Raw genomic sequence first — 22,927 nt, 5'->3', positions numbered from 1 at the left:
ATACAGCCTGGCTGGTCTGGAACTCTATATAGACCGTGCTTCCATATGATGCTCTTCTTGCCTCTGTCCCCAGACCAAGTACCTGGGATTCCAGTGGTGCCCCAGTGTGAGGCTTGTTTCCTGTTTATGAGAAGTGCACTAAGGAGAGAAGGCTAACAATTTGTTAGTCTCTGCAGAGCTGTTGTAGTCAGAAGCCGTTCCTTGTGCAGAGGAGCTGTGGGGGAGCTTCTCCACAGGGCATGGTGCAGGACGTCCCCTTACGTGGCTGCTTCATTAGCATCCTCTTGCAGGATGGCAAAATCATCCAAACCGTGCTGTGAGGCACCAACATCCTGACTTTGCCCAAATTCTTTGCCTTGTCAAGACTTTGTGGCTTTTGGCGACTGCTCCATGTGATGGTCCTGGGGGCTAGAAGGTGAATCCTGAATTGGTGTGTGTTTGGGCATTGGGCTCAGTGGAGTGTGCATGGACAGCTTGTATTCTCCATGTGGCCATCTCCAGCAGCCTGGGTTCCAGAACAGGGCCAAAGGAAGAGGTGCCTGTGGTATGAGTTGCACCCCTTTCCAGTTGAGAACACTGCCTTTGCCATGTCCCTGGTCATGTCCCATGACTTCAAGACCTACTCTCTGAACCAGTCGCCCATGGTGTGCAGAGAGGCATCTGGCGTTGTGTGGCCCCAGGCTGGTAGAGCTGATGAGCTCCAGCAAGGCTGAGCCTGCCCTCCTGTGTCCTCTGTGTCCATGTCTACAGTGTTTGTCCTGCAGAGCTGCCATGAAGAGCTGACCCAATAAAGTGGGATCCTTGAAACAATTCAAATATTAGGATTGCTGTGAGCATCCAGGATCCCATGGTTCTGAGTTTAGAAGCAACAGAATCAACTTTCAGGCTGCTCCAGGTAATTCGTTAAACAATGACATCGCAAGTCAGAACCTGATTGAAGTGACAAATAGTTGAATTTGGAAATTAAGCAACCACTCCACAGTGTATGCTGTGTGCTGTCTCCACACTGTGTGCTGTGTGCTGTCTCCACACTGTGTGCTGTGTGCTATCTCTGGTGTCCTGTGTGTGGATTCCTAGTTTGTGGGCACACAGACCCATACAATATTGTAGCGTGACCCAGCGTGTCTAGCTATTATTGCCTTGTCAGGAGGTCTAGGGTCCTCTTCCAGTATTAAGCCTGCTCTCCTCTCCCAGGCAGAATCAGAATGGGGCTACCCTTGCGTCTCCATGGTAGCTCTGAAACACCCATTCCAGTGTGCAACAGACCAACTGTGACACAACCACATGTGTTCACAACCTCTCTCCACTCAGCTTCCACTCAGTAACACGGCCAGTTTCTGACTGACACTGATTTTATTTCACAAATCCTATTTTTTTCCCTAAGGCTTCTGTTTGGATAAAAACCATCAAACAAACTCCTTGCTGGCTAGCTTTCATAAGGCCAGAAGGCCTGTGCTAACTACAGGAACAGCAGAGGCAACAGTGGTCTTACCCAGTGCTGGACCCTCATCCACAACACTGACATGCCAGGCAAGATGTGCACATTGGTGCAGTTGTGGCAGAACTATTATGGGGCACAGAGCTGCTTTCTGGTTGATTTTGAGGCCTGATTCACAGGGATTCCATTCCTGAAGCTATAATCTCAGCCAAAAGCTTGTGACTGGGGAGGTCACAGGCCTAGGGTAGAAGCTGCTAGTGTTACTTTGCTAAATTGTCAGGTTAAAAATTACCTTCTAAATATGTATGCTCCTACCATAGAGCTGGACTGTTGGCAGCTTTGGTCCAAGAACCTTCTTTTCATAATGGGCCGCAGTTAATGCAAAGATGCATAGTTAGTCAAAGTGCTGAGAGTGAGGGGCCGAGGGCTCAGTCCTACGTGGGACATCCTAATCAACAGGCTCCAACTCTCCCATTCTCTTGCACCCATACCTCCACCTCCACCAGGGCTTAGGGAAAATCGTCAAAGAGAATGGGGAAGAACATACAGCTGAGATGTCGAGAAGAGCACCTTCTGGTCGGAACGGACTCAGCAGCTGGGGTGACCTGGTCAAGACTGCGCAAGATCAAGCCAGATTCTGACATAGATGGGGGGGGGGGTGCTCCCTGCCACACTCCCCACTGAGGAGCTGTTGGCAGTTAATAGCTGCTGAGGGAGGGAAAATTGTGTGGTTCTGAGGGTGCTCCAGTGGACGGCCCCACACCGTACACACAGAGGCAGTGCTAACTCAACTGAGTGGATTATATTTCCTGAGAAGGAAATATAAATGGAGTTGGAGAAGGGAAATGGGGTGTGCGTGTGGTCACATTTCCTTGTGTGTGTGTATGAAATTCTCAAGAGTAAAGAAAAATGTAAAGTTCCAAGGAATAAGAGGTCATCTTCCAGTGCTAACTGTGACGGGATTTGACCCTCTGGCAGCCGTGTTGTTGGATTTCAGCTACTTCATGATCTGTTTAAACCACATGGAGTATCTGGGGACTGCGGTGAGGAGGAGCATGCATGATTGCCCTGGTGGTGGTGGCGAACCTAGGATCCCCGTGAGGAACCAGGTGCCCTTATGTTCTCGGGTCACCACACTTCCTTCCACCCATGGCCCCATCACCACACTGCCCTTCTCACAGCTTGTCCTCGTTGTGACTGTTACATTCAGGATCTGTCCACATTCCTCCCCATCTGCTTGTGTGACCGACAGCATCGTCGGTGTGGTAGCCAGGTCTGTGCCATTAAACATCCAGCCGCTGAGGAGACCCTCTGTCCCAGGGATGAGGACATGCTCTGCAAAGTCCCTCTCTGGGACACAGACGGGGAGCCCAGAGCTGGGACACTGCAAGGGCTCCTCCAGCTCCAGCAGTGACACATCGTTCTCCCCCGACTCCTCATCATAACGCATGTGCACGTGCGTGCTCTTGACCCCGATCCTCTGGTCAGCATCTGAAATCATGAGCAACCAGCCAGCTTACAAGGTTTTGTTTGCAAGGGTGAGATAGCCACCAGGACTTGGGTGGCTACCTTCTGGGTCTTGGGTGTAGATCAGAGTGGGCCAAGCCCACTCGTTTCCTGGGCCTCTTCACACTGTCCTCTAAAAAATCCAAATGTTTATTCTGGACAGGACAACACGGCAAGTGGTTAGAAGATGGGTGACGCTGAAAAGGAACGGCTCCAGACCCATCTGAACAGGCTGCTCAGGGCTTCTCAGCACATTTGGCTTGTTCGGGGGTGGGGTGGGGTGGGGGTGGGGTCTCAGCTACCAGATTGTTCATGTTAGTATTTAAGGATAAGCAGTGAGACACGCTCACTTCAAGGCTCACATTTGCTGTAAAGCACATCCATAGCTGATGATAGGAACTTTCCAACAGGGAGAAATGATTGTCCGCATCTTAGGGATGGAGAGTGAAGCTACACATAAGAGATGGGGTTGCAGCCCAAGATGATAGGGAGGAGGGGTTTGAACCCCACTCCTCTGGGAGGGGGGATTTGAACCCAGCTCCTCTGGCCCTCACCCAGCCCTCCATGTCCAGGTGGTGGCTCTGCTGCTGGGACTCACCCCGGTCTACATGCTACTTAACACTGTCCTGTTGTGTCCACATGCTAATAGACTTGTCTTGTTTGTCTGTGCTTGTGGTTTACAGCATCTCTGTATTAATGATGCTGTTTCGTGTCTTAGAAACAACATTTCCAGTAGGAAAAAAAATCATTTTATTCCTCTGTTGGATTGCTTATTTATAAGAGCATATAAAGTTCATGGAAGAGATACTTACTTGCTTTTACACTAAAGTTGCTGTACAATAGTGAACACTTTGCTGTTGTCAACACGAAGTCTTCCTGTAGTAACACGCCAGCGCAGAAGTCTTCTCCTTCATTATTTGTTAATCTGACCTTTAAAAAAAAGAAAATGGTGGCTAGGAGCCGGTGTGACATCAGGAAAGGATAAAGCTGAGTGGGTGTCCTGGACACCAGGGACAGTCAGTGTCCACATCCCACGGTCGCTGCCAAGGTGAGAGGCCCTTCCTGACAAAGCAGAGTAATGACTGTTAGATTTTCCCTCCCCCTGGACAAGGAAAACAGAATTGAAGGGCCGGTGATTAGGGACTTTGATCTTTCAGGGGGCCAGAGCTTTTGTGACTCCTGAGTTTATATGGCGCGCACAGGGCAGCAGGGATAACTCAGGCAGAGCCCACAGAGTGGCACAGAAGCAGAGAGCACCAGGAGGCACAGTGGCAGGAGCTGCAGGAGAGGGCACTGGGGAACTACAGGCTCTGCCTGTTGTCAGGAATCACGTGTGTGGATTTGTGAAGAGAAACTACTTAAGGCCAGGGAAGCTTACTCTAAAGGGGTAACGGTCAGTGGGGATAGTCCTGGGCTCACGAATGCTCAAAGTAATGTGTTATACCAGCCACTTGAAAGTGTGGCCAATAGCGGGGCGTGGTGGCACATGACTTTAATAACCCAGCACTCGGGAGGCAGAGGCAGGTGGATTTCTGAGTTTGAGGCCAGCCTGGTCTACAGAGTGAGTTCCAGGACAGCCAGGGCTACACAGAGAAACCCTGTCTCGAAAAACAAAACAACAACAACAACAACAAAAAAAAAACAAAAACAAAAAACAAAAAAGAAAAGAAAAGTGTGGCCAAGCATTTGGTATACACAACAGGGTTTTGCCTCTGCAGGGGAAGCACTGGCCCAACCATGGCACTGGCCTTCCACGGCAAAGCCTAGAAGTGAGATACAATTGCACTAAGCCGTTTTGGGGCATCTTCCCATGTTTCAGAGCATCCGTGAAACATGGTTACAGAGCACAGAGCTTTCTGTAGATAAAACAGTAAGTTAGAGTTCACAAGCTCCACAGCCCGTTAGTAGTCATTCAGCAGGATTTCCCCACGATCCACATTCCATACTGAGGAGAAAAGTCAGCCGGGCTGACTCAGAATGAACTGTTAGGTGTAGGCACAATGTAAGGCCAATTAAGCAGTGATTACTGTCCCAGAAACCCAAATAACTAAGTAGAGAAGAAAAAAAACACAAGTGAAATTTAGGTGATGGACGGGGACTGGAGAATTGGTTCAGAGGTTAAGAGCACTGTCTGCTCTTCCAGAGATCCTGAGTTCAATTCCTAGCACCTACTTGGTGGCTCACAACCATCTGTAATGGGATCCAATGTCCTCTTCTGGTGTGTCTGAAGAGAGTGACAATGTACTCACATTCATAAAATAATCTTTAAAAAAGAAAATGTAGGTGATGGATAGAGTACGGATTGTGGATTAACATCAGACTAGATGCTGCAAAAGGAAAGATTACTGACCTTGAACATGGTAGTCGACGTGATTCAGATTAAGCAGTGAGGAGCCTAGAAATGGACCTACCCACTGGGCCCACACCCACCCACACTGTCTGCACACCCACACTGTGTCTGCACCTCAGGCCTGGCTGGGTCATTCACAGTCTGATAAACGTAGTTCTGGAACCTTTTGCAGCAGAGGGAGACTGTTACTAAAGTCCATAACTGGTCAAATGCAGAGAGTAGGTGACTGTGGGGTCCCCATACCTACTCGATACATCTTCAGTGCAACCCCTAGCCCTATACTTTCATACTTGGGGGATTTCAGGACAGGTAGTGGAAGGAATTATAAAATCCAAGGACCAGGATACCTGTTGTGAGGTTATGGGTTTAGACATGACAGGGAAACAACATATGAAATAGCAATAATGTAGCTGCCTAAACAATACTGCATAATGACCACCCAAGCTGACATGCTAAGGTGGGGGAAGAAATTTCACAAATCACCCACTCATACTTGAAGAATAGCCAGTCGATGAGTACTGACAGAGGGAGAATTCATTTTATTTAGGGACCAGCTGATAGGTTATTCCATCCTAAGTGGCCAGTCCTGAACATACATACATATGAGCAACACTAAATGGATTTAGTCGGTGTGTGTTCCCCCAACTCCCTCTCAAATTCCCTCTCTTCTTCCTCTTTAATTATTATTGCAATACACACAAACAGACACATACACACAAGTACTGGATCTATTTGATGTTGCTTGTATGTATATGTATAAATAAAATAAAAATCTGATTTATTTTATATTTACATATATTTAGTATATATTTAGATTGAATTAAAAATATTGAAGCTATTTTCATCTGTTCTTACTTATATTAGTGCGACTACTGGAAACTTCTTCACTGCCCACATGATGAGTGCTATACCCACTCTGAGGGGGCTATTCCATGGGATGTAATGAAGTAGAGGACCAAGTCTGCCACAGAGAGTCATGAACAGAGTGAAAAATAGGGAAATCAAAGCCAAGATGGTAGCATAGAACCACACGGACCAAACAAGGCGCATGTTGCAGAGTTACGACACAGAGCAAGCAAGGACTCAACTACTGGTCAAGTAGCTGGGACTTACAGTGAAGGGCACAGAACTGGGGAACAGGGAGAATCTTACATATTGTTGACAAATTTCATATGGTACCCGTCAAGAGCAACTGTCAGGTGAGCAGGCCTCCAATGCTTAAATTCTAAGTCAGTCAAGGGAAAAGGTGAACAAAGAGAAAAATGGGAGGGAAGCATAGTAGCCTGGAATCCAGGCAGGGTGTGCATCAGGGGCTGTGCACAGAAAGCCGCCTGTGGCATAAAGCACAAGCAGAAAGCCACTGGTCAGACATGCATGGCACATCCTGGTGGATGTAACCAACTCACACATCGAAGGAGCAAAGGATGCCGAGAGCCAAGTCTGCGCTCAGGAAAGAGCTTTTCCTATCCTCTCAGTAGTTACCTCTCTTGGGCAATGGAAACCACAGAGCAGTTTGTAACAAAATAGAAACTGTTACCCAGTGCTGTTACCTGCCACGGGAAGCTAGGCAGATTCTGGCTGCTTTTCGTCATTCTGATGTGTTCGGAAGTCAGGGCCCCGCATGCACAGTTGTCTTTGTTTGTGGCAGCAACATGGGGAGAAAATCAGTATCTTCTGAGCAGTCGTGGGGTCCACGGTGGCCCTAGCCTAAAGTCTCATGTGAACGCTGGCAGATTGGGGGTCATTGGTGCCCCTGGGAGCAGGGTGAAGCTGAACTGCCTGCTCTCGGGATTAGTTAGAGGGCAGTCGTGGATAAGAGAGTCATGGACCTTCTGACACAGAGCACTTCCAGGTGCTCTCACGTAAAGGGCAGAACCCAGGAGTCAGCAACTGCATCTACCTAACCACAGCACTCCAGCCCCCAGGCCTGACGGCAGAAGGAAGGTGAAGTGGAGGGTCCCTGCCTACCTCTGTGAGAACTCACCACTTAGACCACATGATTTCTGGTCTTTGCCCAGCTTGTAGCCCTTTGCACAACTGCACACGTAGGATGACTGCCCTGGGTGGCAGAAATGCTGGCATCCATCTGTCCTCTCTAGGTGACATTCATTTATAGCTGAAAGGGAAGGAGAAGCTAGAACCCGCCTTGTTGGTGTGGAACAGTCAATCGTTGTCTACCTGTGCATGGGTCTGCTCGCCAGCCCTGGTGCTGCTTGTATGTTACATGTACAAGGGAAATATAAGCATGGTAACACAGCTACAGTCTTCATAGAAAGTTTCCCACACTCCAGTGTCCCAGGAGACTCATGGAGACACAGTGAGGTGGCACCTATGTTTAGCCTCAAGAGGAGTCACACGTGTATGTCTTCCACTGTGCTATTGTCTACATTCCCAGTTGTTTCCCAACGAAACCGCTGCTGTCTTTGGATTGTTCCTTAAAAGAACAGAGATGGGACCAAGAGTGGGTCAGAGCCCAGGACAGATGGACAGCTGAGCAGCTGAGGTGGGGCTAAGGTTCCAAAGTCTAGGTGGGACACACCCAAAGCATCACCAGGGAGGTGATGGACCGGAGATCTGGAGTTGAGAGTGAAGGGTGAAGAACCTTTTCTCCACAGAGCTGGCTCTGAGCTACCAGAGACACAGGAAGAGTTACATGCATTTACTCCTGTAGTCGACAGTTATCAGGAATCCATTCCCTTGGCCCCATGAGGTCATTTGCATGGGTATTTAGGGACTGTTCTTAGTCAGGCCTGGTGCTACAGGTCTGTCCATCATAGCTCCTTTGAAGTCTGGGGGAGGAGAATCATTAGTTCAAAGCCTGCCTGGACTACATAGCAAGTTCCTTTATTTTTTATGTATAGGAATGTTTTGCCAATATGTGTGTGTGTGTGTGTGTGTGTGTGTGTGTGTGCATGCAGTGCCCACAGAGGTCAGAAGGAGGTACTAGAGTCCCTCTGGGACTGGAGTTATAGAAGGTTGAGAGAGGCCATGTAGATGCTGGGAATCGAACCTGGAAGAGCAAGCAGCCCTCTGAACCTGTGAACCATCTTACTAGCCCCAGGTGTAGCAAGTTCAAGGCCAGTCCGGGGAATTTTCTCAGTCCCTGATCAAAATAGAAAGTTAAAAGGCCTGGAGATGTTGCTCAGTGGAGGAGTGTTTGCCTGCAAATATGGAACCCTAGAATCAATTCCTACAACTTAAAAAAAAGACCATTTACTCATGAAGCGTTGCTTTGGTTTCTCTCTATCTGGAGTGTCCCCAACTGGTGTGACAGTCAGAAACATTTGCATCCTGACCTTCCAACCTGGATACCAATTATGGATTACTGGGAATGGTGGGAAAAGAGAAGGAGAGGAGAGACCCCTATGCTGTGAAAATGTCAACAGAAACTGGGGCTAGACGATGGGTCACAGGATGCAGACAGCACCTGTGGCCTGATTTCCAGGGAGGGACAGAACAGGGGAACCAGGGAGGCCCCTGAGATGAACGTATCATGGTTCCTGGGCACCCTCTTGTGCCTGAGTGAGCTGCTGTGTGTGACTTCCGACAAGGACTGGGAATGGGCGGAGCCTCACCCATGGCACAGGTCTTGCCCTCATAGCCCGGAGAGCAGGTGCAGCTGTAACTGCGGATGTGGTCCTCGCATGTCCCGTTGTTGAGGCAGGGCTGGGAGATGCACGGAGAGCCACCTATGGAAGAAGGGCCTCTGAGCCTGCATGGTGGAATCCTTGAGCCAGGACCACCCTGAGCTTGCTCCACCAGGGCAGAGGAGACCACGATCCAGGAGCTTGCAGTCCCACTGGGTGCAGAGTGACCCCTTTGCATCTCATGACATTACTGTCACACTCTACTCATATCAAAGTGTCCTTAAGTTCACCCACCCCATGTTCTCCATTCTGCTTGACACCCACCCCGTGCTCCTCCCGAGGACAGCCTGCAGAGCAGACCCCAAGACAAACATCTGAGTTACAGCCACACTTCTCTGTAGTCTGATCCACAACTTCTGGCCTACAGCTTGCTCCTTCCCAGAAGTAGGACGAGCTATGCGGTGCGGAGGGGCTCCTGTCTGTTGCCTGAGCCCTAACTGCCTGGGAACCCCCAGATAGCAACACACTGAAACCAGAGGCCTCTCTGTGGTCCTGCTAAGGAGAGCGCTGGGACCATGGCCCTCCCCTGGCAGATACCCTGTCCCTCCCAGGAGCCAGAGGCTTAGAATATGAATCCATGGCCCCAGTGGAGACCCATCTCAGAGCAGAAGAGGAAGAAACACAAGGCCAGAGAGCTGGGAAGGCACTCACCCCAGTATTGTCTCCAGAACTCATCCTGTGGAGGGAGGCAAAAGGTAAGAATGTTACCCCAGGTCCTGGTGTATTCGGTCTACCATGGATGGACTCGGGGTGAGGACGTGTGGATTTTACTCACTCATCTGGACCATGTGGAGTTTTTTTTTGTGTGTGGCTTCTAATTACACGGGACAGGATTGGACATTCTATGCCAGGTTACTTCCCATGCCTCACGGGGAGGGGGTGGTGTGTGTGAGCACACGAAGCTACACCGTGCCTCCTCCTCGGCTGCTTTCTACCTCACTCTACAGAAATGCATGGCAAGTCTGAAATCTGGACCTCTTTCTTAAAAAAAAAAAAAAAGCGGTTATAATTGTAAAGGCTCAGGGGGAGGCTGGAGTAGAGGTCGCATCCAGCTGGAGTAGAGGTCGCATCCAAATGAGCTGCTCAGATTTGTGGTGTGTCCCCAAACCACACTTGCAAATGATGTGTGGATGATGTCACACTTGCTGTTCCCCTCACAAATGTAAAGTTAGGGTGGGCTACTTAAAAACCTTTCACTGCTTTCTCTAAATGACAGATGGGCTGTTTCAGAAGTGCCCTCTATAGCCTATGAGTCTTTAGGAAGCTATAATTAAAAATATTTAAACACTCTATAGACAAGCGGTCAATGTTTTATTCACAACCAGTTTTTAAATATTGCTACATCATGGCTACCTTTATATGTGAAACTATTGTCCTGCTGGGAACTGAACCAGGACAACTGAATGCGGGACAAGCACTCTGCCAGCCTACCGTACCCCAGCCTGGGAAATTGTTATTAAATATTTTTCAACCATATTCTCAGGAATTTACATGAAAATCGTCAGTGTTCCTTACATTTTGGCTCCCTCTTTCTGCCTGTGGCAGAACTTATGAATAATTAAGAACTCTTACCTGATCTTTTAGTGTATATGCATGTGTGAGAAAAGATGTTACTTAACCCAGGAGTATGGGTGATGGGGAGTGTTCTTGCTGTGTGTCTGTAAGGGGAAAGTTTCATCTTTGTAAACTTCCCCTGGCATGTGCAAGCAGTGGAGAGTGGTGCTTTGGCTGTGGCATAATGGGCAGGTCTCCCCAGTGAGGAGTGTGGGTGTGGGACCAGAAGGCAGTGGGGTCCTCACCTGCTGCTGAGGCTCTTGCTGCATTTCTAGGTCTCCTTTCTCATGTGTGAGGTCAGGCTTGTGCCAACCCCAGCATAAGGAAACGGACTAGTGAGCCCTGAGACCACTGTGCCTGAACAGTTAGGCAGCACACAGGCACCGAGGGCTTTCGTACCGTACTGACGTCATTTTCAAACACTTCTCTTGCCTCCTCATAGCTGCAGATTTCCTCGTAACACTCCTTCTCCAAGTTTCCCTGGAAGAGTTCTTCTAGGAAGTACGAACTGGCCCGCCTCCACCTCCGCAGAACGTTGTTTGCCTTCGGGGCTGGAAGAAACACTGCAAAGAGGTGGAACAGTGTGAGCAGGGGGGCCTCTCTCACCCAGGACCTCAGCCAGCGAACACTGTTCACCACTGGTCAGCAGGGCCTGCTCTGTGCATCCTCACTCCCTTGGCTGGGCATATACTTTCTCTTGGTTGAGTGAGTGGATGGCCCTTGTGAGTTTTAGGCAGACACATTGGCACTTTATGGATCGAGGAACCAGGCTCAGAGAAGCCACGCTATATCAGCTACAGTAGGTGAATGCCTATGCCCCCTCAGCTGTGGTAGGTGAGTGTCCACACAGAAGCATGAGGACATGGGCAGGCACACCATCGTCTGCCTCAATGTTATCTGCCCTGGTATTTTTCAATTTTGGTGTCGAAAAAATTGCAACACCTGTGGACAGATACACAGTAGGTCACCAAGTGTTTCATGGAGAGTAGAGAGCATCCTTGTGTGAACAAGAAATACAGGAATACAGGATGTCATGGCTTGCATATGCTTGGCCAAGGGAGTGGCACTACTAGAAGGTGTGACCCTGTTGGAGTAGGTGTGTCACTGTGGGTGTGGGCTTTAAGACCCTCTTTCTAGCTGCCTGGAAATCAATATTCTGCTAGCAGTCTTCAGATGAACTCTCAGCTCCTTCTACACCATGCCTACCTGGATGCTGCCATGTTTCCACCTTGATTATAATGGACTGAATCTCTAAATCTGTAAGCCAGCCCCAATTAAATGTTGTTCTTACAAGAGTTGTCTTGGTCATGGTGTCTGTTCACAGCAGTAAAACCCTAACTAAGACACAGGGATCATGTGGCTTCTCAACAGTAGGAAGGAGTCCTGGGCAGGCAAGTAGACAGACAGCTCTGGGCACAGGGTGCACTAGGGTAGGCTAAGTCGCTTCCTCAGGCACAGCTCAGACCCACATGGTTTTCCTTCCTGCACATTCATAGGGCAGAATTGGGCTCTGAGCTCCTCCTTCTCATGCCGCCACCTTGGACTCTTTGGGCAATGATCTATGGAGAGGTCAGCCTGCCAGAAAGACACACACAGCTTGGTGTTGATGTGGCAACAAGGCTTTGTCCACAACAGGGACAGTGATGCCATCACAGGACTTAGAGATACGGCCCTACTCACCAGGAGCATCCAGCTCACAGTCACTGTCAACAGCAAGCTCTCTGGTTATCACACACACACACCACTATGCAAGGTACCAAGTAGCCCCATTTGGCTAAAGTCCTGTACATGCGGATCACAAGGCTCGGCAGGTTCAACCCGACAACTGTGCTTTTCTGAGCACCTCTGTGCTCAGGCCCCAGTGAGTGCGGAGAGCCAGCAGACAGAACTTGCCCGTGTGGGCTCCATCCTCACAGGGAGTTAGCATTGAGCAAACGCTTCAACAGGAGTGTCAGACATGAACAGAGGGAGTGTGGAAGTCAGAGAGAGCGGAGGTCAGCGGCCTGGAACCACACACAGACAGCCCTGAGGAGACTCAGGGAGGCCGCGAGTGTCACAGAAGGCTTAGATGATCCAGGGTGGAGAGAGCAGGGTGGATCCAGGCTTAGGCTAACTGTCCTGAGGTCCTCTGGCACATAGACAGACTACAGCCTAGCTTTGGCTAAGGGGTGGCCAGTCTGGTCTCGTCCTGCACAACTCAGGCTGTACTTGGCCTGATAGATCCCTGCTCTTCTCAGATGTTACCACACTGACTTTCAGGAGGGAGAGTGAGACCAGGGCTCGTCCTTTCAGGTCCCTAGAGACCGGATCATCTATAAAACCACTGAATGTCCCAAGGATGAAATGGTTAGGTCTGGCGATTCATTCCTGGGGTTCTGGCATGTGGGAAACTGAGGCAGGAGGATTGCCAAGAGCTGAAGATAGCCTGAGTTACATAGTAAGTCCCAGACCTGCTTGGGCTATAGAATAAGACTCTGCCTTAAGAAAATGTTTTGCCCTTCAGTTACTCGATGTGCCAGGGTGGCCTCCCCCTTTGCAGAGGAGAAGGGGAGGGGGTGGGGGAGGGGCTGTATGAGGTGGGGAACTGTGAGGAAGGGAGGTGCAATCGGATTGTAAAGTGAAGAAATAAATTAATGGGGAGAAGCGAGAGAACATTTTCAAAAGAACAAAACAGCCTACCGGAAAGCTCCACCTGGTGCAGGATGAGGGTAAGGATGAAGCCCCGGAGCAGCACGATGCCGCCGGCCATGCTGACCCAGAGCCCTGCTGGCCCAGGCCGAGCAAAGTCTGCAAACAGCCAAAGTCCAGGGCCCTGGGAGGCACCGCGGTCAGTGTGTGCCTTAGAACACACAGAGGCTGGCCTAGCTGACCCGCGGACCCAGAGGCTCGAGGAGGCGGCTCACTCTCATCCCGCTCCCTTCCTGCATTTACCGTTAGGGAGAGGTAGCCGTGGAGGGGCCTCTGCACAGGTGGGCTCCTTCCCCCCCCCCCCAAGGCGCCTTCCTGGGTCCCAGCCCAGCAGTGAGTGGGAAGGATGCCATCGCAGGGAACGTGGAGTCCTACAGAGGGGGGGGGGCGCATAGAATTAACAGGGAAGGGAATTTTACAGTGCAAAGTTCCATGCCGGAGATGGGAGATGGGCAGGTGAGAGACCTCGGTGAGAGCCCACAGCGCGATCTGAGGCACGCAGGGAGGAAGCCAGCTGGCATGAGCAAATGTGTCCTTCTATCAGTGTGGCTGGTGCCTGTACCTTTGGTTGACTGAAGGACAATCACAGGGGCAAAAATCTAATGACACCTATAAGCACAATTATTTATTAAAGAAGAGAGTGAAGAAGACAGAGAGAGCAACAGCCTATCTTCAATGCATACACTGTGGAGTTGTTTTTAAAAAGTTGGATGAGAAACAAATTCAACTGTATCTTTAGTGAGTGACCCAAGCTGGAAATTAATTTTCTAGGATCAAGCAGGTGGCATTCAGGCAGTCTGGAGTTCTCTCTGTGCTGCCTCTTAGAGAAGGGCTGGAGAGATCTGTCTGTGGAGATCCATCCCCATGTGGACATTTACACACTGTTAAAAACTAATCTTAAGGGCTGATGAGATGGCTCAGCAGGTAAGAGCACTGACTGTTCTTCTGAAGGTCCTGAGTTCAAATCCCAGCAACCACATGGTGGCTTACAACTCTGTAATGAGATCTGATGCCCTCTTCTGGTGTGTCTGAAGACAGCCACAGTGTACTTATTTATAATGATAAATCTTTGGGCCAGAGCGAGTAGGGACTGAGCGAGTGGGGTTGACTGGAGCGAGCAGAAGTCCTAAATTTAATTCCCAAACAACCACATGAAGGCTTACAATCAACTTTATAGCTACAGTGTACTCATATACATAAAATAAATAAATAAATCTTTAATAAAAAAAAAAAAAACAACCTAATCTTAAAACCAAGAACAGCCACTTGAGAAGAGGGGTCCAAATCCTTCCCGTGAGCACTCGGGGACCTCTGAGGAAGAGGAGCCGGGAAATTTGTAAGAGCCCGAGGGAGACACGAGACAACAAAGAAAGTGGGTCTTCTCGATACAGTGGGATGGACACACGTGTGGACACAGACGCGAGGCAGTGTGCACACTTCTAAGTCAGATGGACACACGTATGGACACAGACACAGGGCAGTGTGCACATGTCTAAGCCAGATGGCTCCCAGGCTGGGAGGGGAGGGAGACATGAGCCCCACCAGGAACCCAGAAGTTCTCTCCAGTTGGCAAGCACTCTCAAAGGAAAAGTTAGTTTTCCCCAATGGAGTCCCACTAGGAAGACAAACCACACTTACAGGCAGGTCCCACACCCAGCAGATGGCCAACACAAACCAAGCTCAGTGGTATTTTCCCATTTGTTTCCCATTCCAAAATGTTTGTTTGTTTGTTTGTCTCTCAATACTTCATCTGGGCGTCTTTCTTACCTCACAGGTCTTCTGCTTGCACGTTATAGCTTCTGATTTTTATGTTTTTATGGCGTCTCTATGTGTGCCTTCCCATCTAGGCTGATCCCCCAAAAGATCAGCATCTCCAGGTTACACCCTCAACAAGACCAGTGTCTCCAGGTTATTCCCCCAACAGACCTGCACCCCCAGGTTACAAGCCTCCCCCTGCCTAACGACCACCAATGCAGAGGGGATCAGAAGTTAAGTTCATGGTATGACTCCCAGCACCAGCCAATTATGTTAAAGTCCAGAGTAACTTCCCAATTAGATGCTTGCACTCCCCACCCCACCCCCGCTTGCTCCTTACCCTAAAGCCTTGCCCCGATAGATATTCGGGGTTCCCCCACCACCAAAACCATCCTGCATTACGTCAGTGCCCTGGGCCAACCCAAGATAGAATAAAGACCCTGCTGTGAGTTGCATCAGATGGTTTTGGGGGGTTCAACCCCTCCCTGGCACTACACTAGGTCTTATTTCTGGAATCCAAAGTGTTCTTAGGAGCAGAGCCAAGTGAGGACTCTGCTCTTTTCTGTATCAGTTTAGAAACCACCACCATCTGCCAAGGCAATCTGCACTCTCATTGCTAACACACCCGGGGAGCCTGGCCACCAGCACCCCAGGGAGCCTGGCCACCAGCACCCCACGGAGCCTGGTCACCAGCACCCCAGAGCCTGGCCACCAGCACCAGTACCCCAGAGTCTGTGCCCACACTGCCAGTACCACAGAGCTCCTGGTCCCGACTGCCGGAGCCACAAGGGGAGATAGCTCACCAAACCCAGGATTAACCCTCCCAGCCCTGACACTCAGTGTCTGGGTGATGGATTTTCTGCTTGGTTTGAAATTATTGGTGATTTTTTTATCTTAATGTTTATTGTGGTAAAATATGTATAACATGAAACTGTTCTTGAGTAAATCGACTTTTTAAATATCGTCTTTTAAAATAATGTATTTATTTTTTAATTTTTTGTGGATCAGTGATTTTCTTGCATGTGCGTCTGAGTAAAGGAGTTGGAGTCCCTGGAGCTGCCATGTGGGTGCTGGGAACCCAGGTCCTCCGGTAGAACAGTCAGTGCTCTTCACCACTGAGCCATCCCCGCAGCCTGGAAACTCACATTTTAGTGTCTCCTCAGGTTCCCCCGTGGGCTGACCCCACTCCCACACAGAGTACGGGCTTGCCTTGGTGTTGATTCAGGGACCTGTGTGGGTGCTGACCTTGTCCTGGGGTGGTTGGAGTCCAGGGAGTTCAAGGCCAAAGTCCATCCCCAGAGACAGGTGAAACTGTGGTCCCCCCACTGCCGACCTGCAGGCAGGGCCAGTGGACCACGCTGCAGAGCAGGTGTTCTCCAGGGTCCACATCACTGCCCCCGCTGCAGCTGCTGAGGTCAGCTCTGCTCTCAGACCCTGGCCTCACTCTCAGCCACATGGTTCTAGGAAATCAAGTGTTGTTATTGTTTGACTTTTCCAAACGTTGCAAAAATCTGTTTACAAAGGACTCTGTCCAGCTCTTGATTTGGGGGGAGTTTTGTACTGGAACCTTTACACTTTGCTTAGGAAAGTTATGTAAAGTTCAAGCTATAGGTACTTTTGGAAAAAAGTCACTCTATTTACTGAAAGTAGGCTTGGTTTCCACAAATATTTAATTTGGGGCTTGGAAGCAATGGAAGACCAGAGCGGAGAGACAAGCCCTGAACCCTGTCCAGCCATGTCATGCCACTCAACGAACCCCTGCTGGGATGGCATGATAGTGTCTGGAAGAGTTCCAGAACCTTCTGGGTTAGTCTCACTCTCGGGACTTAGAATTGAATGTCTGGGATAAGGCCTTAGGTTTTACAAAGACTGCTGAGCTCCTAATCAAAGCCAGAGCTAAGACTCACGTGTTGGGGTGTGTGTGTAGGGTCTCTATTAGCAACTGGTGAGCTGATACCGTGTTCAGGAAGAAGGGCCTGCACACATTTAACCCCCTGGTCAGCTCGGGGGATTTCATGCACACTCACCAGGCAGCTCATCCTGGAAGATTCTTGTGCACTCTTACCACACAACCCCGCCCAGAGAGATAGCATGCACACTCAACATTCACTCAACACGCAGCACAGCACAATATCTATGCACACTCAGCAGCCAGCACGTGTGGGAAGACAGGAACACACTTACAGGCAGCCCAGCACAGGATTGTTCCTGGCTTGGCTCCAGGGATAGGGTTCCTTTATTTAGACAACGACCTTAACCTCTCTTGCCTGCATCCTTTATTTTCAGTGGATGTCATGGAACCAGCCATTCCATGTTGCCCAGCTTCCACAGGAGAGTGAGGGTTCTCTGGCCAGGCTAAGGAGTAGCAGAGTCTGGGGCTCTCAACCTAAAACAGAGGCTGAAATCCCTGCGTGTGTGTGTGTGTGTGTGTGTGTGCACTCAAAATCAGAATCATATGCTGTGACTATGGGCTCCATCCAAGCGTGAGCAGACACCTACCCCCCTAGAGCCAGCAACTCCCTGAGAGTCTTCCAGTCTGGTTCAGGAAGAGAGACTTTTGTTCACCTGCAGCCGATTTCTTTTCTTTTCTTTTCTTTTCTTTTCTTTTCTTTTCTTTTCTTTTCTTTTCTTTTCTTTTCTTTTCTTTTCTTTTCTTTCCTTTTCTTTCTTTTCGTTTTTTTTTCAAGACAGGGTTTCTCTGTATAGCCCTGGCTGTCCTGAAACTCACTCTGTAGACCAGGCTGGCCTCGAACTCAGAAATCCACCTGCCTTTGCCTCCCAAGTGCTGGGATTAAAAGGTGTGCGCCACCACTGCTGGGCTGTAGCCTGTTTCTTATACCATGTGAAGTCAAGGGAAATAAGACGGAGGGAAAAGACCCCACCCCCACAGGTGGGCAGCTGCCCCAAGGACATTTCTGCTCAGGTGGCAACATTAAACAACACCAGATATGACCCAGCAGTTCTGGGGAAGGACTGCTTTAATTGGGCGGACCTGCTGACCTTGGGGTCTCGGCTGTGGGTCCCACCCTGGCTTTCATGGACCTGTCAATCCACTTGAGGAAGGTCGTGACCTTTGTGTAGATGCCATATTTCCCTTTCCTCGCACACCCCTCTCCCCAGCTGACAATGCCGGTCACATAGTAGGTGTTTTTGAACTGTGTGACATGGGGGCCACCACTGTCCCCCTGGCAGGCGTCCTCTAACTTGGCCTCATAGCCCGCACAGAACATATTCTGTGTGATGCTAAAGCTGGTGGAGAGCTTGCAGGTGTTGCGATCCACGTAGGGCACCTCCAGCATCTTCAGGATGTTCGACTGGCGGCCCTTCTCGTGCGTGCGTCCAAACCCGCTCACGATGCCCGTCTTCTGTGTCATCAGTGTAGACTCGGCCCAGTCTTTCTGAGGCAGGCAGGCAGGGGCCACGTTCATGCGGAACGTGATAGGGGTCTTCAGCTTCAGCACGGCGATATCAAAGTCGTAGGTGTCCCTCTGAAACTTGTTGTGCTTAATGACCACGTCCACCTCGTGTACCATCTCGTTGCCTTCTTCCTTCTCTGTGTTCCGATCCCCTGGGGCCAGAGAAAGGGAGAGAAGATAGGACTGAGTTCCCGGAGAGCCACGTGCTTGTGATCTGCTGTGTTTAAAGAAGCTCGCCTTTAGTTTCATCACAGAAGGAGTAGAGGCAGGTGGATCTATGAGTTTGAGGCCAGCATCATCTATCTATATGGTAAGTCCCAGGACACCCACACTACATAAACTAGATCCTGTCTCAACAAGAAAGGAAGGAGGGGGTAGGGGGTAGGGAGTAGGGAGGGAGGCAAGCAATGTGCTGCCAGGTCTTATGCCAACTTGACACAAGCTATTCATCTGAGAGGCGAGAACCTCAATTGAGAAAATTTCCCTTATAAGATCGGGTTGCAGGCAAGCCTGTAGGCACTTTCTTAATGAGTGAATGATGGGGCATAGTCCAGCCCTTTATGGGTGGTGCCATCCTTGAGCTGGTGATCCTGGGTTCTATAAGAAAGCAGCCTGAAGCCGGGCTTTAATCCCAGCACTCGGGAGGCAGAGGCAGGTGGATTTCTGAGTTCAAGGCCAGCCTGGTCTACAAAGTGAGTTCCAGGACAGCCAGGGCTANAAAAACCAAAAAAAGAGAGAGAGAGAGAGAGAGAGAGAGAGAGAGAGAGAGAGAGAGAGAGAGAGAGAGAGAGAGAAAGCAGGCTGAGCGAGCCATGCTATGCAAGCCAGTAGGCAGCACCCCTCCATGGCCTCTGCATCAGCTCCTGCCTCCAGGTTCCTGACCTGATCAAGTTCCTGTCCTGACTTCCTTTGATGGTGACCTGTGATGCTGAAGTGTAAGCTGAATAAACCATTCTCCACAAATAAGTTTTTTTTTCCCTTCATAGGAAACCAGACCCAGGCCAAGGACTGTGTGCTTTTGTTCCCACAGGTCAGAAGGAGGAGGCAGATCCTTTGTACATGCAAGAACAGCCAGTTCTCTGTAGAGCAGCCCATCTCAAAAAATTAAAAATAACGGCACTTAAAAGGTGCTCTGTCCTTCTTCCAGTTCACCGTCTCATATTTTTTAAAAAATCTTTTTAAAATAAAGGTTTATTTCATGCTATGTGTCTGAGTGTTTGCCTGCATATGTATGTACGTGCACTGTGAGCATGCCTAGTGCCTGTGGAGGCCAGAAAAGGGCATCAGATCCCATTGAACTTGAGTCACAGACAGTTGGGAGCCACCATATGGGTTCTAGGAACTGAACTGAGGTCCCGTGCAAGAGAAGTGAGAACTATCGACACCAAGACAGCTCCCGATCAGATTTCGGTGTTCAGACTTAGGATTCTAGTTCTTCCCAATTCCCCATGTAGATGGTCCCTGAGTATTTCCTGGAACCTGGATCTGTGGATTTGCTCAGGACCGAGGGTCTCCTATTCAAGACCTGGGTAGTGCATCCACGCTCACGGGTGACGGTGCACTTGGACCCACCCAATTTGAGTTAAGGTGAAAGAAGAGTCCTGCAGACTGTGGAAGGCGATGTGGTAATACCTCAGTCAAGAAGGAAGTTTATTTATCCCTCTAGGAACGGAAAGTCAAGGCCTTGGGTACCCAGCGGGAAAGGAGAGACGCTGAGACAGCTCAACAATCTGTACTTGTTACATTTGTAGCAGAGAAATGTCAGACGTTTCAAACTGCACCTGAGGTAGTTTGTGGCTGGATTGTTACTGGAGAGCTTCTGGGTCTTGTGGAAACATGGAAATGCACTAAATGACTCACAGTGAATGGAAGAGGCCCAAGAGTGTTGTAGAGAGAGGAAGGTTGGAAAGGCTTCTGAGGAATGGACACTAAGTGGAGTGTAATGAAAGACACACTAGAAACTCTGAAGAGAGAAGTCTCTTGGGGGAGTGGCCTGGACTGGGGAAGCCCTTAGATGCCCGCCCTCTGAGTTCTCTTCTCTGCCCCTCCCCTTAGAGGTTCTGGACCCTCTTCCCACGAGATGAACTCTCGGTCTTCAAGCAGGACTTCGGCATTTGGGCGACGGTTGTTAACAGATCCCATGTGTCTAGAGATCCCGGGAGAGCAACGACAGTGCTTCTAGGACTTGAGATGGTGGGGTTCCCCAGGGCTGGAATGTCACTTACCTACCCTCACCTTGAATCGTCTGGCCTGATGGAGACAGTGGGCAGCGGTGAGAATGTAGAACTCATTCAAGATGGTGCCCCCACAGAACCCTTCATTGTCTTCGTTAATGAGCAGAGCCTGCGACCAGAACAGAATGTCTGCAAACCGCCTATGGCCTGCTCAAGGCCATGCCACGCTGAGTAGGCTATTTGGGCTCTCCGGGGACTCTCAAATAGCCTTTTCTAGGAGTCTTACGCCTGTTTCGCTGACCCCTGCTTTCTCCATCCACTAGGCTACCCAGAGACCCAGCTCTCCTGCCTGTCGGCTGCCCAGAGAGCATATGGTATCTTTCTCTCAGTTCCAGACACTGGCAGAGACCCCCATGTAGTCCAGCACCCCACAGCAAGGCTCTGCTCTATCCCCACTAACCAGTCCTACAACTCCTTCTGACCCTGCATATCCTGTGGCATTCACTCAAGTGGCCCAGACCCACCCTGCATGACACTCAGCATATTCTCCAATGGCCACCTCGTGCCTAATCCCTGGGAATATCCAGCCTTGTTTTCTCAGGGTTTGGTCTGCTTTAAAGATTGCCCGATAGATAGTCCACAGATATTTGCTGAGGGTCTGACCTAGACAAGAACCACCCTGGAGGACATCTTTGCCCGTCTCCCTCCCACCCAGGTGACAAGGTCCCTGTAACGGGCCTCCTCTTTTTTTTTTTTTTTCTCTTCCCAATCAGTCCTAGTACTTTCTCCTGTTATGCACAGAAGACATTCCTCTGTAGTAAGAGCCTTCAGGTTTACATGGCCGTGACTCATGACCTAGACCAGCCAGCCCTGCATTGCAGAAATACTTTACTTCCCATGCCCAGATCACGTAGCCTGCAGACCTGCCCTCCTGCTCATGAAATACCACTGTCTGGGATGATCTACTCAGAGTACACGTGGCAGCTACTGAGAAGCTATGCAGGAGAAGCAAGAGCTGATGTCCAGGAGAGGAACCATGTCCATCCTAGAGCGCCAGTCTGCAGTGCTGGACACCAAGTGTTGGCTGGGCTGCCACTCTTTAGTGAATTCCCTACCCTCTGGTGGGAGTTAGGGGCCACACTCAGAGTCAGCGGGCAGGATGCACATGGCATTCACCTTTAATCCCAGGACTAGGGAGACAGAGGCAGGTCGATCTCTTGTGAGTTCAAGACCAGCCAGACCCACATACTGAGACTCTCCCTATCTCAAAAAAAAAAAAAAAAAAAAAAAAGCACTCTACAGTATTAAATCCAGAGGACTTCTTGACGTTACTCATTGCTAAAATGTCAGTGAGTTTGTCTTTTATTGATTTTATTTTTCCTCTTCTTATATTAAAGATGTTTTAAAATTATGTGCATGAATATGCACAGGTAAGTGGAGATAGCTGTGAAGGCCAAAGATGCCAGCTCCCCTGGAGTTGGAGTCACAGGAGATTGTGAACTGCTACTATAGGTGCCAGGAATTGAACTCTGGTCCTCTGGGAAAGGACTGAGCCGTCTTTCTAACCCCTATTTACCTTTGATAACTATACAAATTCAAACCTTGCTTTAGTGACAAGGGAGAGGAAGCCAGCTAAGACCCAACAGCACATGCTTTCTCCTAAGGAGGAGCCAATCTTGGTTCAGGAGCAGGTTCTCTTATCCAGACTCCATCAGGGGCCTTGGCGAGTATTCCCCAGCCTCCCTGAAGATGAGATCTCATAGCCTACATATAGCAGCCACTTTAAGTCCAGCTCAGTGAGTTCTCAGTACGTGTGTCTGAAGAGGGTTGCACGCAGGCTGGAACTCCTGCCTCTGGTCAACAACACCCGCCCTGCACCCTGCAGGTGGAGGGTGTTTACATGATGTCTGGGCATTGCTGGTGGCTCTAGACCAGTAGTTGTCAACCTTTCCTTTAACAAAGTTCCTCATGTTATGGTGACCCCCATCCATAAGGTTATTTTGTTATGACTTCACATCTGTGATTTTGCTACTGTTATGAATTTTGAGGTAAATATCTGACATGCGACTCCCAAAGGGCTTGTGAGCCACAGGTTGAGAACTGGCTGTTCTAGGTTTTTTTTGCTTCTAGGAGAGGCATTTAGGTTTTGGATGTTGCAGATCTCAAGGGCTAGCTGAGCTGACAGAAGAGATTCAGAGCACTGGACCAGAAACCAAGCTGGGATCAGCAGTAGCTGTTGAGCACTTTCCTACAGCATTTGGGACATGTTTACATTAGGGGGGGCTCCCGTCTCACCAAGGGGCTTTTTTTTTTTTTTTTTTTTTTGCCTAAGTCTGACAACCCTAGATCACATCAATAACCAAAGTAGTTTTTTGCTTTTTGGTTTGTTTGTTTGGTTG

The 22,927-nt window shown here is 49.6% G+C and overlaps 2 protein-coding genes across 4 annotated transcripts in view; both read right to left on the bottom strand.

The window, feature by feature from the left end:
* Positions 1 to 1,334: 1,334 nt before the first annotated feature.
* On the bottom strand, positions 1,335 to 13,360 carry Proz (protein Z, vitamin K dependent plasma glycoprotein). 2 transcript variants are annotated; one of them, XM_021219735.2, is made up of 8 exons: positions 13,175 to 13,360; positions 10,895 to 11,058; positions 9,593 to 9,617; positions 8,870 to 8,983; positions 7,279 to 7,410; positions 6,845 to 6,927; positions 3,757 to 3,874; positions 1,335 to 2,929 (listed from the first exon to the last, which is right to left on the bottom strand). In XM_021219735.2, exons 1-8 carry the CDS (start codon positions 13,242 to 13,244, stop codon positions 2,436 to 2,438), a joined length of 1,200 nt encoding a protein of 399 aa, XP_021075394.1. In that variant the 5' UTR covers positions 13,245 to 13,360; the 3' UTR covers positions 1,335 to 2,435. The 2 variants fall into 2 exon arrangements, with proteins under 2 accessions (XP_021075394.1, XP_029387523.1); XM_029531663.1 differs by having other exon boundaries at positions 10,928 to 11,058; positions 13,175 to 13,312.
* Positions 13,361 to 17,900: 4,540 nt separating this feature from the next.
* The window catches only part of F10 (coagulation factor X), a 19,646-nt gene continuing 14,619 nt past the window's right edge, over positions 17,901 to 22,927 (bottom strand). For both annotated transcript variants that reach the window (XM_021219417.1, XM_029532319.1), the window contains 2 exons: positions 20,580 to 20,697; positions 17,901 to 18,506 (listed from right to left, as the gene is read on the bottom strand). In XM_021219417.1, the coding sequence (XP_021075076.1) occupies positions 17,917 to 18,506; positions 20,580 to 20,697 (708 nt within the window). In that variant the 3' untranslated portion in view covers positions 17,901 to 17,916. The remainder of the gene's footprint in view (positions 18,507 to 20,579; positions 20,698 to 22,927) is intronic.

This window comes from Mus pahari, chromosome 19 (genome assembly GCF_900095145.1).
Source record: "Mus pahari chromosome 19, PAHARI_EIJ_v1.1, whole genome shotgun sequence".
Classification (NCBI taxonomy): Eukaryota; Metazoa; Chordata; class Mammalia; order Rodentia; family Muridae; genus Mus; species Mus pahari.
Note: the sequence above shows the minus strand (reverse complement) of the source record. Positions and strands in the feature narration are given on the sequence as shown.

Excerpts from the sequence above, each read along its gene's own strand:
- Proz (XM_021219735.2), bottom strand. The coding sequence starts at position 13,244 with ATGGCCGGCGGCATCGTGCTGCTCCGGGGCTTCATCCTTACCCTCATC. Across the intron at positions 11,059-13,174 it reads GCACCAGGTGGAGCTTTCCG|TGTTTCTTCCAGCCCCGAAG; the intron begins GTAGGCTGTTTT and ends ACCTCTTTGCAG. Across the intron at positions 9,618-10,894 it reads TTGAAAATGACGTCAGTACG|GATGAGTTCTGGAGACAATA; the intron begins GTACGAAAGCCC and ends CTCCCTCCACAG.